We start from the raw sequence: 17,325 nt of genomic DNA on the forward strand, positions 1-17,325 counted from the left end.
TTGCAAATAAAATTAAGTAACAAAGATGGAAATTTAGGTTTAAATAAGAAGAAACTTACAATAAGAATTTAGTAATTGGAAATATTTTGGCATAGAACTCAATAAGATATAATTAACTTGTAAATTTGATATTAAAGGATCCTGCCCATGGGATTATATTCAGGCTTTGTCATATTACTATAAAAGGATATCACTCCAAATAAAGTACCTCAAGGAAAAATATACATCTATCTAGCAATGGTGTCATTGAAGTGAATTTTCCTAGGATATAGTTCACTAAGGACAAGTTACAGGCATGTATTTCTTAGGAAACAGGGTATGTAGACATAATTTTCTCTATGAGCAACTTATTATGAACAATGAGGACTGGTATAATAGAGTATTAGTTAAAATCTTACATTGACTGAATAATTAAGGCAGCACTAGAGTACAGTTACTCTGTTTTTCATCCCTTCCATAATGCCGTTTTTGTTAGCTATTCAGTTTTAATATTGTCTGAAATATAAAATGTAGAAATATGTAGCTATCTGTTCCATTCTGGATCACATTTCAACAAACTAGTGAATGCAAAACAAAAACAAATAAACAGCAACAAAAAACTAGTGGCTTATTGAATCTCAATCACTAGGCATCTTTTGTATACTTAACAATCTCTAGTTTTACAGCATTAAATAAAATATGTCAAATTTAAATTTTAAAGTATTTTTCATTATAGTAAAACTCATGAAATATAGTTTTTTATAAAAACCATAGTAAAGTTTCTTATTAGTTCTTGTCTGCTCTGTGAGGCTTTCTCCCACATTCTCCCATTTGCAGTGTTGTCTGATATCTTTTGTTTTGTCTAGGTAGGTAAGTCATGTCTGCCTTTAAAGAAAATGAACCGGCATTTTAATTTTATATTAAATTGTTCCTTTTTGCTTTCCTGCTTCTGCCCCTCCCAACAGCTGTACCCACCTTATTTTCCCTCCTTCCCTCCCTTCTTTTGTCCTTCCTTCCTCCTCTCCAAATTTTCCTCCGTTTTTTCCTTCTGTGAGGACTTGTTATGCTGCCCAAGCTTGTTTAAATTCCTAGGCCCCATTGATCTTGCCTCAAAATACCCTAGGAGATAAATCTAGGAGATATATACCATCTCACTGATGTGTGTGTGTGTGTGTGCGTGTGTGTCTGTATGAAAAATGGGAATAGTATGGTGACCATTTTATAAATTATATGAACTGAAAGGTATTTAATAAGGTCTTATTAAAGTTATTGCTGTGGATATCATCATGCTTTCCCTTTTATCAGTTAATCTGAGTTTATTAAATGGTTCAGTGAAATATTTAAGCTTAAAAACTGATTAAACCTGTCAAACAATCAAAATGGAAGAGACATAATGGAACCTTGGCACCCTAAACTTTTCTATCTGGCATGTATTTTGAATCCTTGAGATCAACACAAAAACATCAGAGTGCCAGTCAAAGGCCTTTGATGTCAATTACATATTTAGAAAGTTATACCTGAATAAAACAGCTTTCTCCTTTTGTAGAGGATACTTAGTAAACTAAATGTCAAATGTTTAATTCTCAAATAGTAGTGTTGACTGAGATTTCAGTTTTGGAGATTCAGTTTTATAGCATTCACTCCTGATCCTAAGACTGACTATATTATCGTGTTAGTATCATGGACTGTAATTTGTTAGGCCACATCCAAGTGATAGGAACTGTGCAAAACCACAGTTCAGTCACTAGGGGATGTGGAAGAAGTGTAATTATGGTTACAGCAACAGTCAAAGCTCAGTGACAAGACTTCAAGGATGATCTCTGAGGAAAGAGGATAAAGTCAGGAGCTCTGTAAAGGAAATTAGGAGGGAAAGGTAATGGTCTCTCCATTGTTCTTGTGGCATTGTTTACTCTTTAACTGTGTGTGGGGAGAGGTGCACATTAGTGCAGAGGAATGGGAATAAACACAGACTATGTTTTAGCAGCATACAAATTATATACTACATTTGTCACCATAACCCTTTAATGGCCAAAGACTGTATTATCCCAAACTGGTAATTATCTGAAACTCGAAAGCTTACTTAACTCTCATAAAACTTCATTATACATTATTTGTAAATTTTTGTGGACTTAAGTATCCTCCCTTTGGGTCATTTTCTCCTTTTTATTCTAAAGATCTCCTCACTTAAGTACTTTCTATCTCTTGTGTTAATGAAGCATAAAAAGAAGGCTTGGCTTATATCTAAGATTTTAAACAAGAAAATTCATAAACGGTTTTATCTAAAACAAATTAATATCTTACTGTACAAGTACTGAATTCTATATTTTTAAACCATACTTAACACCTTCCCTTTTGAAGGAAGCATAATGATATGAATGTATGAAAATGCCTAAGGAGCTCAATAAATTATGTCCTAATTTAAGAAATTAATAAAATAGAAATCAAGATTTAGAATTAATTTAACTAACAGAATATATAACTTACCCCTTGAACTTCCATTGCTCATTAAGACTTTATGTCTTCAAATAAGAAAAAGGAAGTGATGGCTTTAGGGGAGAAAATATTTTAGAACTTATCACCTAATTAATTTATAATTACACTTTTCATGTTGATATTGGTTTCAAAAGAAGGCTTAGAATACAAGGACAAAAATTATGAATAAATTAGATGCACTAATTTAGTTAATCATCAACTTTGTTAATGACTCCTAAGTGACACTAAATCTTACCCAATATTTCATTTTGTATTTTAGTGAAAACAATGTGGTTTTAACATAGTATAGATGATTGGTTCCAAGTTATCTAAGTAAAATATTTACATTAGACTTTGAATATAATAATTATGTATTTGGAATATATAATAAATAAATAGACCTAAAATGCAATGATACAAAAAGAGACAGCCATATTCATGGTAGACTACAATAATAAAGTTTTAGACTACAGATAATAAAATCACTATTTCTTATTTTATTCCATATAGAATTACTTTAAAAGAATTTAGACTAAAAGGAATGTTGTGATATTAGATCAGTAATCTAAGAAAATAAAATCTAAAATAAAAGAGATTTTTTCTCTAATTCTCTCAGGCAGATGTTTTAAAAGGAGATAAGATATCAAAGGATGTTTTGAAGTTTAACCAAAAGTAAGTTAAGTAGTCTTGAGATTTGAAGGACAAGCTTGGAACATTTATGTAGCTTAGCAACTAAAACACTACAGTGGTTTAGAAACTAAGGCTTCAACTAAGAGCAATATTTTATATAGAAACAAGCATATAGTCTTATTCAAAGAGGTAAAAGTGATTCTGCTGTGTCATCAAAATAGGCTGTTTTCTATTTTTGGAAAGTACTAGAATCTCTCTGACAGAAGAGAGCTTTTTCCAGAATGAAACAATTGTTGAACCCATTTGAGAGTAAGGAGAACCATCTGGCTGCTGTATATCTTTTCTTTTAATGTAAAGAGTCCTCCTTAATGCATAGGAAAATGCATCTGTAGCTCCTGGCACATTAGAGAAACAAACTCAAAAATTTACACTGCCAACAGGACTCTTAGCAGATGTTGCCTCATTTGTTAAGTTGGCTTGTTTGCTTACACCTCCTCATGCAGTTGATGTTTTCACAGGGAATTTCGAGAGTTTGAAAACGGCTCCATCTGTGTTGAGTGTGACTCTCAGTGTGAGAAGATGGAAGATGGACTACTCACATGTCATGGACCGGTAAGCCTGAAAATGCTAGTGGGTATGTTGGCTCATTTGGTATCATGTATATAAATGTTTTGTCATTGTTTTGGGTCTATATATCCCTTTAATTTGTATTTATAAGATACTGAGGGCAAACATGTTTAATATTTGAATCTAGAAACAATAAAGCTTAATAGGAGACATAAAATATTAGGAAATTCAATATCACATCAATATTTATTCCCATGATACTGTATTTGAACAAAAGAATAAGGATATTGAATTATCTAGGGAAAGGCATACTACTGAAATATATGCAGGTGATCCTCTTAATGTTAGTAATTGAATTAATGAAAATGAGTATCAAGGTTTAAAATAACACAGATGAATGAGAAAATAAGTTTAAAAATGTAATAATTCACATTGCTGTGGTGAGCATTTCAACACAGTTATTTAGTGTTTCTGATTGCAGAGTGGAGTATAAGAGAGAGAGGAACAACGCAAGTTCCCTAAACTAAGACCTAAATCAGTAAGGTCGATGCTGTGTGAGAGAGAAGGATCCAAGGAGTAATAGTCCAACATGAAAGCCTTAAGGACTGAGCAGTCTTATCCATAATTTAAAGTTCTATTAGGGAGAACATGGTTCTGAATTCAGAAAACATACCCTCCCTCTTGTTTTCCAGCACTTGGGTTTCTCTGAACGATGAGACCAGTTTGTATTTATCATTAAAAAGTGATGCATTCATCCTTCCTCAAACAAATATTCCGTTCTCCCATTACTGAGTCATCTCTTAGTAATTAGCTGGAGGATAAACATTAGGGTCCAAGCAATAATTAAATCTAGTTCATAAAAATGTATTTAAATTCTACAGAACATACATTTTTTCTGAGTGCACTTACTTAGCATTTAACTAACTTAGAAAAAAATATTGAGTTCCCCAACCTTCCATTGGACCACAGGGAGCCACTCTAAAACCTTCTCTATGTGATATAGAAAACTCAGTCTTTCCAAGGACTGTCACATGATCAATAAGCATATGAAAAGGCAGCCTTGGAGAAATAGAAATACAGTTACGTGGCACAAATAACTAGAGTGATAAGGACAAATTATTGTTTCTCAGACTCTAAGAAAGTATGTCCAAGTGTGTCTGTAGTTACTTTGTTTCTCCACTGTGAAGTGCCATGTAAACACAGTTGACCTTCTCCATGAGACATGCAGATTCCATGAAAAATACTCCATCACAAAGGAAAGAAAGTCTCCTTAGTCTGTGGGTGAAGCAAGTGGAGATCTCTACATGGGTTCCTTAAGACTTGGGTACTTAGGTGACTATTTTTCAGTAAGTCATTGAATGAAAATTTCTTTTGGAGTTTAAAAGCTTGAAAATGATTGATTAAAATAACCAATAATATGGGAGTATCAGATGTGTTCAGACCTTGTTTAGTTTGTCAGTTGTTGCAGGTGCTCCTGCTCTACTGCTCCCTGTGTATTTCCTGCTACTTTTGTGTGACTTAATATTTTCTTGTTACGTATTATTACCTGGATAACATGGTTAGTAATTACTCTCAGTGTGTATATATTTATAGTTTTTACTCATGTGTTTTTCAAAGAAATTGAGGCAATTTATTTTTAAAAGAGTTAAATATTTTTACAAAAATTAAATCAAGTCTGTGATGACACTCCCTGAACATGTTTGGATAAGACTCAAAGTCCAAATCCCAAGAAATTAATGCTCTTGATTTTCTTCAAAATTATTTGATATGAAAAGTAGATATAATAAACATCTTCCCATTGTGACAGCGCTTATGGGACCAGATAATTAAAGTCACTCTGCAACATGAAAATAGAGTCTTGATATGTCTAGAAAACAAAGAAGACAGTCAAGCAAAACACTAGAAAGTTCCAGGGCCTAGCAAGGTAAAGAATGAAAGGGGAGAGGGAGGCAGGACAGACAGAAACAGACAGACAGACAGAGAGAGAGAGAGAGAGAGAGAGAGAGAGAGAGAGAGAGAGAGAGAGAGAGAGAGAGAGAAAGAGAGAAAGTTTCATCATTGGTTTGTCAAAGTTTCCATAGTGGTCAAAACTGATAGCTACTAATGTTTATAAAATACTGTTAAATCTGAACAATACTATGACATTCCTCACTTAAAATATAAATATTTTTAAGCATAATGATTAGTCACTTCAAAAGGCAGTGAGATATAAAGCTTCCGCTCAGTTGTGAAAATTATGATTCCAAGTTTTTCATTCCTATCATTTCAGTTTTCTTCCAGACATCACCATCTTTAGCATCCTACAAGTAATAAACTTGCTAAGAACATGACATCTGTGTAGTAAATGGGATGGTGTTATCCTACTCCAATATGATGGAAATTCTTTATCTTCAGGAAAGCAGTCTTGACATACAGGAAGTCCTTTGTTTTGATATGCTGGTCTGCCTGTACTTGGTCTTGCTTGTTTAATTTACATATTATATATGTAGTTATAATTAATCCATTGTACCTACCTTCACTAACATGAATAGATTCAATGAAAGAGGAAGGGGAAGAATTGTGGAAAGAGAAATAAGTAAGGAGAACCAAACAGTTACAGGAGGCCAACATAGAGGCTGGAGAGGCAGCATAGAAGAAAGGGGACTGGATGTGGAGGACAAGCTTCCTAAATTTTTACAAAATGTAAAGTAACTATGAGGATGGTTCATCAAAATTATGCTTAGATACTAATTCTATCCTTTGTTTGCTCACAGGATAAACATACTTAATTCATTTTACGTAGGGTACTCTGATAGTCTTAGAAATATTCAAGAGGAGAATCTCCCTGTTAAGATCCCAAAACTCTGAATTCATAGCATCTCCACTTCTATGTATAATATTTGATAGTGGCAGCATGGAGAGAGGAGGCTAGAGAATTCAGCACTTACCCTATATATGACGTCTACTTTCAAAGCAAGCTTTATCTTACCTGGACTGACAGGTGAATGGCACTCTTCCCACAGGGATGACAGAACATTATTGTAAAGAAGTAAATAGGAGTTTTGTTTTCTGGAGAAGCTACCTGGGAAAACAGCTGCCACTGAGAAAACATAACATAATGCACACATCAGGATTTGGTCTGTTACTTCGTTGCCTGACTAAATTATTGGGTCCAGAGGCAGTTTAGTACCCAGGAGAATGAAGGCTGCATCCTTCACCATTACCACTTCTTCACGCACTGCACCTATATTCTTAAAAGCCTTGGGAATAGCACAATAGGAGAGTGAGCAGTAGATGCTTGTCTTTTTATTATGAAATAGGAGTCAGAGTACTTCAAATCCTTAGAGACTTGTTAGAATGTCTTTTACCTATGTTAGCTGCAGGTACTTTGTTTTGTGTCTTGGTGAAACAAATAGGCACAAACTAGCTGACTGCATTAGAATATGCTAAACTATGAACTTACTTTAGTTCGTAACATTTTATATCTTAAGATTTTTGCCTGGACATTATTTTACTTTACAAGAATTCGAAAGAGAAATATGCTTAATTCAGACTATGCTTAATTTACTTATGGTAAGCTTTATTCTGTGTTCTGCAAGAAACATGTCTCTTGTCTTGTAGAATAAGACATGCCACTGAGCATACTTGCACAGTAAATGATTCCGTATAATAGGCAGTATTACGTGCCTAAGTACCCATGAACAGGTGTTAAAATTGGAAGCATGTGAAGTACTCTTATTTTGGAGGATATGAGAAGTTACCATTAGCAACTCTTTAGGTAGAATGGGGATTAGGTTTCATATGTTAATTTAAATTTTTTAGTTTTATTTTATTTTAGCTTTGAACTTCACATCAAAATAATGGAATAGATAGCTGTTGATCTAAGCTCACTGGTTTCTTAGTGACTACTTTTTCTTCTTTACATCAGTATTTTTATTAGATACTTTCTTTATCAATTGATTTATGTTACTTTATATTACTGACTTATATTATCTAGCTGGTTTGAGGTGTCATTTGTAAACACTTAAGATCACCCCCATGAGTAAACATATCTACATAGTGTCCCTTAATTAATAGTTCAATATAATGTGTGTCTAATCTGTCTCCAAATTGTGATATTTGCAAATATGAACTTGGTTTAATTGTGCCCCTGAATAATTACTATATCCTACTTACATAATCTATCTTCAGGCATGCTGTAATAATTGTTCAGGATTCCATACATAGGCAGATAACAAGAAGAATAGAGCAGGAGGCAAACAAGTCCCAAAAAACTGGTCAGATGATTATTATTGTCATAGAATCCAAAGCAAAGAGAGGGCCTATAAAGGAGGGATGATAGTATCAAGTAGAAAATAGCCAAAATAGCAGAACATGCAAAGACATGGGCCCATGGAAAGCAATGTATTCTAATTTCCATTATCCATTATCTCTCATTAACTATTTGTGAATTCATGAATTTTCAGTAATGGTGATGAAACATACCCATGGAAAATTTACTATTTACACATATTTTAACTTTAAATACCATTAAGAATGAAAAGCAAGATGAAATGTTGCTACCCTTTTGAAAAGGCCATTGGGAAATATTAGTTCAGATTAAGTCACTTTAGAGAAATGACACAGAGAATGGGTAAACTAAGAACTGCTGATTTCAAAGTGGGGGATGTTTCCAGAAGATATTTGATAGTATGATGGTAGAATGATGACTCACATACAGTGTGGCAAAGAAGAACTTTAAGGCTGTCTCCATGCTGTTTATATTTTAGTAGCCAAATCCATGTTAGTATCGATGGATATGCTCTCCCTACAGGAAGATTTATTTGTCATTCTCAAAATTCTAAGAGACTAAACCACATGATGCCTTTCAGAGGGAATTGAACTCATTTTTCTTTGTTTTTCTTTTTCATATTCAGGGACCTGACAATTGCACAAAGTGTTCTCATTTTAAGGATGGTCCAAACTGTGTGGAGAAATGTCCAGATGGCCTACAGGGAGCAAACAGTTTCATTTTCAAGTATGCGGATCAGGATCGGGAATGCCACCCATGCCATCCAAACTGCACCCAAGGGTAAGCATCCTTGTTGGTCAAGGGCTAAATCGTGGACATGATTCCAGTTGAAAGGAAGGATGACCTCATTTATCAGTATCTCTTATGATGTCTACTCACATTAAAATAGCCTTGGAAAATGCTATTCATCTTTAAATTTTACATGTTGATTTCAAATGAAATTCTTTCTAGGTGAGCCTCTGAAATATCTCCACTTATTATTTACCTATAACCACCTTATTAACTCCTTCATGAAGCTAGTATGCTTTTATTGCAATTTAGAAATCGTCCAATCTTTACAATTGATTTGATGTATTAGAAGAGACAATATAGTACTTGTGTCATAGAGATTTTTTGTATTAAATGTTCAGTATGGCTTCTATTTCTTTATTGTCAAACCTTAAAATGAGTAGATCTCTTTAATAATTACTGTCTTAGCTTGGTCCTTCAGTGAAATCTTATCTCAGGCAATCAAGACAGAGAAGAAAAAAGGATAACCTGCTCATATGTGTGCTCACAACAGAACTAATATAGGTGTGTGAGCCATTTTTTATGGTTTTTCTGTAACTTAGAGTTTCTTGACTATCTATCTGTAGATAGATAGATAGACAGAGAGATAAATAGATAGATAGATAGATAATTTTCATTCAAGAGGACATGCTGTGCAGCATAACCTATATAGATAACAAATTAGGGGGATTGTTGGAATATTTTTGGTCAGTGTTATGGCAATTGATGGAGGCATTAATGAACACTGTATACAAAAGGAAATAATGTCACCTCTAGCAAATTCTAATCTATTTCTTAAAACAAATTTATCTTATCTCAGTAACAATTTCCCCTTGTTTCCTCTAGAGGGTAAATATTGTTAGAGTCGAGATCAGTTTAACTCACTTCATTGTCTCATCATAAAATCCTCACCTCCACTGAGAGTGCTTACCCACAGTGCAGGCACAGAACCACATGTATACACACACTTGTTGAGAGTTATTTCGGGCCCTTTCAAATTGGCAGGAAAGCAGAGGTTCTCTAAAGAGATGGTCCAGCTGGATTAAGGCCTAGCTGTTAGAAGATACTGAAATAGTGAAGTGAGCAACATTATTTTCTGCCAAGAAAACATCAATTTTTGGATGCTGCTGTAGTTTCCTACAGGTCATGAAATCAGCTAAGTCACTCTGCGAAGTAGCAGATCCTCAGAAGGTAAAGCAATATTCTGCCACACAAATTCAAATGCCATGAAGAAGAGCTGCCGGCCAGCTCCTCAGCTTCCACATCAGCACACAGGTTGAGGGCACTTAGACAGTCACCTACACGCTTTGCTAAGGAAAACAGAAGTGATAAAGGGTTCCCCTTGTGAGTTTGGCTCACTTGAGTTGAGGCTATTTTATGGAAGAAAAAAAATAACTCATGCTGCTGTAGCAGAAGAGTCAGCAAGAGAAAAAAAGAAAACTTTGCCTGTGAAAATCATCCACAAGAGGGTTTTATTGTTTTGCAACTAAAATTAAACCAGTAAATTATTCAATATAATGTCGATGTCAACAGCTGTTGCCATTCAAAATGAGACCTTTTGCTGTTCTTGCAAATCTAATTACAATGAAGCCATTAGGGAAATGAAAGTGAGACTCAGAGCCTAGTGTGGATGTGTGGCTGGAGTGTCTTTCTCGTGAGCCTTGAAATCGTGATTGGATAAGAAAGGAAAGCATATATAGTAGAGGAAGGTAGAAGCTGAGTCCAACAGAAAGGTTCAAATTACCGTAGCAACAAAACTGGGATCTCATACAAAAGGGAAGCCAAGGTTTAATGGTGACCTCTAAATAAACAGATACACAAATAGCTTTTGGCTGCAGTATAGTGATGAGACAGAATATGCTGTATTTCATAGCATCTTCCAGGGTAATGTGTCTCCAATGATGACTTTGTCCTCAGGTCTTATTTTTGCATTTATTAAGCTTCGTCCTCCTCTTAAGCTCTGTATTCACTTTTACTGATTTCCTAAAAGTGGTGCTGATTCCAGCTCCTGAGTAGAATTTTATTAATGGTTACACTCTATGAACTTACACCACATACCCACTATGCTTTGACACCTTATATGGAGGAAATGAGGTGTCCAGGGCAATTCATTCCTGAGTGTGAGCATACAGAAAGAACTATGATCCAGTGAAAGATCACAGAACAGAGGGAATGCTGGGATCAGTGTCTTCTTTTGATTCCTCAGATCATTTATTGACTGATCATATGAGTAAGTGTGAGCTCTCACCAGGACAGTTCTACTTCAGAAAGCAGATTCCCTTCTTCATCCCAGTGTTAGTCAGGTCATTTAATAACCAAATTAATGGAAACATTCTTTCCAATTACATTTTTTAAGAAATAGGGCTTTTACTTTGAATACAGTTTAATGATTTTTCTGAAAATAAAATTATCTAATACCTTAAATGTATTTTTACTACTTCAAAAGTGCATTAAATAAATTGACTCTAAAAGTTCTTCAAGTACTTTTTAAAAAGTGAAACATTTAGTCCCGATTAGAAAACTCTCACCAGAATAAAAAGAAAGGAAGGAAGGAAAAAGGAAGGGAAAACCAAAGAAAAATACTGACTTTTCTTGCCTTGAATAGAGGCCATATTTTACCATTCATTCTTTAGCTTCCTCTGGGGGATTCATGCTAATCAAGTTGTTTTCTTTAGGGAAGAGTTTATTGCAGCTTTTATTTCCAGGTCACAGTCCATCATTGAGGGATGTAAGAACAGAAATTCAAGCTGGTCTTTAAAAAAAACAGAATGGAGGACCACTGCTTGCAGATCGGTCAAAATCTCTTTGCTTAATTAGATTTCCTGTACAGCCCAGGACTAACTGCCTAGGGTTGGTGTCACCTGTAATGAGATGATTCCTTTGCATCAATTAATAATCAAGATAATCCACTTTTGATATGCCCACAGGTCAATGTTTTCTAGGCAAATATACCATCAAGACTTCCTCTCAGATGATTCTAGTCTGTATCATGTTGACAATTAAAACTACCTAGGATACCTGCTTTTAATCATGAACCATGTTCAGATTAAGACAACCATTGGCCTATATGGACTCACATTTATGGTATTGAATTTATATACCAAACAAAGGTTTTCTTTGTTGTATATTGAAATGATGATTGAGAGTTTGAACAAATACATATTGTACACTGAACACATCTATCCTTATTCTTCTCTTTTTTTCTCACTCCTGCTCATCTTGTTAGTTCTCTCTTCCCCTACGTAGTTTCACTTCTCTAATGTCATGTATATGTATATGAATTTATATTACTGTTTAAGATTTAGGAACGATAAATGAAAGGAAACTACATTTGTTTTTCTGAGGTTAACTTAATTGGCTCATAAGTTGAACTTCATTTGCATAGATATCCTGCAAATTATATAACTTTGTTCCCTGTGATTGAAAAACCATCTCATTGTGTATATTTGCCACATTTTTCATTCATCCCTCTGAAGAAATAATCTACAGACAGACATAGCTTTTTCAAATGGCACAGTGGCTTTCAATTACCTACTAAGTTAAAACCCACCAAACTTGGCTCCTAATTCTTCCATTCTCTTTTCTCTCTCTCTGCCTGCCATCATGCTCTAGTTCTACTTAGAAATATTGTTCAGAGTATGTAATGCTATTGAGTTATGCATTTGCTCCTGTTTTGTACTCCCTAATAATCACTATCACTTCAGCCGTAGCTCTCAATATCTCAAACTACAGACTGTTGACTATTCCAGAATGGTGACCATGACCTTCTAAAGCGGGACATGATGGTATCCCTCCTGCATATTATACTTACAAAACAATGCCATACATATGTATTAATGTGTATTTTCATCTTCAAACTGTGAGCTCAATGAAAATAATTGAAAATGCATCTAATCCATCTCATTTCTTTCTGCAGCTCCTTGAAGGAGACAAGCACTTTAGTAGGCTCATCACATGCGTTTATTGAATGAAGATATTTCATTCTTCACACCCTCTCTTCAAACAGAATTTCAATATTGAATATATTTTTCTTTCAAGGGTCATTATAAAGATTATACACAAACTAGAGCTTTTCAGACTCTCTCTAGTGAAGTAAGAAGTAGACTGTTAATTTTATAAAATGGTGTTTTATAAAATATAAAAAAACTATTTATAGTGTTTTGAAGGGAATATCATAGGAATACAATAAAAAAACAGCTCTTTAGAACACAATAAAAGAATATCATGTAAGACTGTTCTAGGGTGTTTTAGTAGTTTATTTTCCAATTAAAATTTGTTTTGATTAGATCCAATAAATGGAAATAAGTCAACCATGTGTGTTTAGCTGCTTCTTATCTGTTTATTTCATGGAACTTTATCAAATTTTCCCATAATAAAATTTACTTTTGCTGCTCAAAGTTGATTCTCAAAACAAAAATGCTAGTAGTAGCATTGCAGCATGTATGGTAGAACAGAGAGACAGTGACTTAAGTTATCAGATAAGTTCTATTAGCTCACTAGCATCTGGAGTCAGTTATAGAAACTGCACATAGTTTGTGCACATCTCTAGGTCCCTGAAGCTCTTTTTTTAGTTTTTAAACCTCAGAGTTTTGAAAAACATGAGTACTTTCTATTGCCACCCAAATTAGGCACTTCTATAAATCATACCACCAGAAGCTGTTTATGTTTAATGAAAAATAAAAAACTCAACTAAAGTACTAGAAAATAGAAGAAACATTTCCATAATGGCTCAAAATGAAATTCTAAGAACTGCATATTAGAATTTTGTGTATTTAAATACATTCATCAATTTTTTTTCTTGGTAGATTCCTCAGCAACATCTGTGTGAGTTTACTCATTCACTGGAGAGTATTTATTTGCTTTTTTTGAGTTCAGTACTGTGACTTTTTTTTTTAAGTTTCTGTTTGCAGGTCATGTATTTGCTATTTAAAAGTGGTCATTAACATGTACTGTAGTGAGGCTCAAATCAGTTCATTTGATTTTTACATAAAGGTGTGCTTAATGACAAAAATGAAAGAGATTCATAACCAAGGACATAATCTGGGTATGTAAAATATACATGGGAATTCCACTAAAATGTATTAACTTATTTTCTGCCAAGATCCATCTTTAATGAACATCAAGAATAAGGCTATTATGTTACATTAAGTTGTTCATTGCCTTTTTATTGATTTTTTTATTTTACTTAAAACTAATGGTGTTTTAAGAGAAATGATGTACATGAAACAATTCACAGTCATAGGTAATTAATCTAACTGTGTATAGTGATGAAAGATGCAAATGGATTGAAGGTTTTAGATATTTATGAAAGTTATCCACATGAGGAGGTAAAATTTCCATTGCTGTCTCTGTGTTTCCTAGCATTATATTTGAGTGTTAATGTAAATTCACTTCTGTGTTTCCACATAGAAATAATTTTTCCCTCGGTCTCTAAAATTATGCTTTTCCCGGAAGCTACCAAATAATAAAATTAGGATTTTGGCACATTTAGTATTTATCTCACTTGTTTTTGTTTTATGACTGATTTCTCTTTCCTTGTATCTCTTTGATATGTGAATCTCTGCAGGTGCGTAGGCTCAAGTATTGAAGACTGCATCGGCCTGATGGATAGGTACTTGGTGTGCTTGCTTCCCATGTTCTTCCTCCAAGGCTCCATGCGTGAGCACTGGTGCATGTGTGTGCATGTCACTGTGGATGGAGAGTGACGTTTTCTGTTCTGTAATTGCTTGCAGGTGTAACGGTCCCACTAGTCATGACTGCATTTACTACCCATGGACGGGCCATTCCACTTTACCACAACATGCTAGGTAACATCAACCATGTTTCCATTTTATCACTCAAATTCTTTCCTAGTTACCACCACCAAAAGCACTAAGCAATTGGACTGAGATTTTAGTACATTAAGTGAGAGTTACAGAAGAATTTAATACACTTTGTTTTTAAATCAGTTCTTAATTATTTACCTTCATTCATTAAGATTTCAGAGTTTTAATTAGTCAAGCCATTGACTTAAAATTTTATACACTTAAAAATTAGTAGTTACATTAGGATTTCAATAGACTATTCTTGAGTTTGTACATAATTTCAAAACTAAAAAATTATGAAGGAGAAATTTTAAAATGTTGATTGATAATACTTACAGAATGTTTGTCATAAAATTTGGATTTAATTCCTGATTTTGTGTTATTTTGAACTGATTGGTATATTTTCAGATGGAAAAATTATCATAGCATCAATGCAATATGGAAAGTATCTTATGCATGCTAAAGCATTTGTTGGATATTTAAGAATGTAATATATTATTCTGTTTACATAAAATTCTGAACACTAATATGTACAGTAGTTGTAATCACAATCAACAAAATCTGTAAGCAACTTAGGCTACCCAGTTGAGTTACGCCCATGCGTTGCAATATGCCTGAGTAATAAAAAGGAAGAAATTGATGCTACACACACCATGGATGGATCCCAAATACACCATGCTGAATGAAAGAAGCCAGGTTGTTAAAAACACATACCAGTTGGTTTCCTTTTTATATCAAACTCTGAAAAAGGGGAAACAACAGGGACAGAAAATTAGTCAGAGTTACCAACAGCTGTAATTTCAGGGGTAAAGTTCACTAAAGGACAGTAAGAAGCAATGTTGCACATAGTCGATCAATCTATACCTTTATTGTGGTATTGGTTGCACAAAAAAGGCTTTACCACAAACCATGAGCTATTTATTTTTTATAAATTATATAAACCAGTGCCTTATTGTTTATATATAAAAATATGCCTTTAGAAATATGTGAAATATTTTATCTAGGAAAGTAGTACGTTGAAAATTTACATAGAAATATTAGCTTTCTGAAACAAACTAATTTGAACTTTATTTAAGAAAGATAGTAATATTAAGGTTAAAAACAAAGTGGGAATTTTAGATGAAGTATTGCTTTTAGGAAATTATTGTGTTGTCATATGACAATGAAGCCTTGATAAAGTATAACTATCGGATAAAAAATGATAATGATAATAGACTACGTGAGCTGTCTTTATCAGGTCTAGCCACTTTCCTAAATTCTAACACCTAAGACAGTTTGTCCAGTATTTCTGTCTTATCCTATCCAACATTAATATAGTCTTGTTTTATGCATCTGGCTACTTTCACTAAATATTACATGTATGAGATTCATCTATGACATTAATTCCATTCACAGCTTTTCCATTCATTTGTCTTGAAATTGTTTTTAAATTGTAAAGTGATTGAATAATTGATATGTCATCTTCATTGTTTGTTAATTAGTAAATATTGATGACAGGTTCTAGAGTAATTTAGGTGTTTATAGGAGAATGGTTTATATAACAGTGGCACATTGATACTTGGGCTTGAAAAACTAATTAATATAGTAGTATTGAGTATCTAATTTTGTCCTCCAAGATCTATCTTGGATTCATGCTATGTTCATGAAATAATATTTCTTCTTTAAGACATTGATTGGGTCACTGAGCTATAATTTTGAAGAATAATTTCATAAATATTTTAATGATTTTACTTATAACTCATTCCAATATTTTAGTGAGAAAGAATTCCACACGGTGAGTAAAGTATGTTGTCTTTGTAATCTGATTTCAGGTTTAAAATCATGATTTCATGTGCAAAATGACAGCATTATGTAGCTCCTGAACTGTTCTGAGGACTATGTTTTTACTTAGTAACAGTGCCTAGCTCATAGAAACCACCCTCATTTCTATATAGCATTATAATTCTTTTCCTGTATAAGTAGAGTTCGCTAACCTCAGGAATGTGACAGAGAGGTCTCTGAAAGACATCAGAAAGCATTGGTGTGTACTGATGCCTTCCTGATGGCTTTCTTGAGAGAAGGAGATTATTTCTATCACTTTGTCTTGAGAATCAGGGAGATGACATTTGATCATGGGGCAGAGATGTAGACTGACAGTTCACTTGTAGTTGTGGATGATTTTAACTGATGTTATAAAACTCAAAATCATGTGTCTAATTACAAATTTAATACTTTACTAATTTAAACAAAACAGTGAAATGTCAATCTTACAGCATTATCTGAATTTCCAATAGATAGTCAATTATTTCAGACTAATACAAATAATTATCAGTGTCATTAGTAGACACACAAGGTTAGAAATAGAAAACGAACAGAAAAATGTAGTTCATCATTTCTAAGAAACTCACCAGCAGGTAAAGAACAGAGTTTCTTGAATGTGAAAGCATGGGTTCAAATACAGGTTCTGTCATATTTCTTATCCATGAAATCGAATGATAATGTGACATTAGTTTGAGGATTATATGAGATAACACATAGACTATCCTGGACTAAATAGTCACTTACTGCAGTTTTGGCTGTGACTGAAATAGCAACATTATCTCAGAACAATTTTATTATGTGGTGCCCTATGTGTATCTTTTATATAAGTTGGATGTTAATCCAACAGGTTAGTGGATACAGAATTCACATGTTAAAATTTATCAGATTTTAATCATTTACTTTTTATAACAAACTATTTCTTAGGACCATGATCTCAATATGTGATTGTTAACTGGTATCTAATTATTTTTTACCTAAAACTTTAGATGTCTTTACCTAATGCCTGCTTTATTCTTAAGTTTAAAACAATGCAAC

The 17,325-nt window shown here is 33.6% G+C and overlaps 1 protein-coding gene across 4 annotated transcripts in view; it reads left to right on the plus strand.

Moving 5' to 3' along the window:
- The window catches only part of Erbb4 (erb-b2 receptor tyrosine kinase 4), a 1,016,453-nt gene that overhangs the window by 750,659 nt on the left and 248,469 nt on the right, over positions 1–17,325 (plus strand). For 2 of the 4 annotated variants that reach the window (XM_005070538.4, XM_005070540.4), the window contains exons 14-16: positions 3,600–3,693; positions 8,544–8,698; positions 14,253–14,297. In XM_005070538.4, the coding sequence (XP_005070595.1) occupies positions 3,600–3,693; positions 8,544–8,698; positions 14,253–14,297 (294 nt within the window). Of the gene's footprint in view, positions 1–3,599; positions 3,694–8,543; positions 8,699–14,252; positions 14,298–14,418; positions 14,494–17,325 lie in introns of all 4 variants that reach the window. The other 2 variants (XM_005070537.4, XM_005070539.4) reach the window with 1 other exon arrangement.

The sequence above is a fragment of the Mesocricetus auratus genome, unplaced genomic scaffold (assembly GCF_017639785.1).
Source record: "Mesocricetus auratus isolate SY011 unplaced genomic scaffold, BCM_Maur_2.0 Super-Scaffold_100010, whole genome shotgun sequence".
Classification (NCBI taxonomy): domain Eukaryota; kingdom Metazoa; phylum Chordata; class Mammalia; order Rodentia; family Cricetidae; genus Mesocricetus; species Mesocricetus auratus.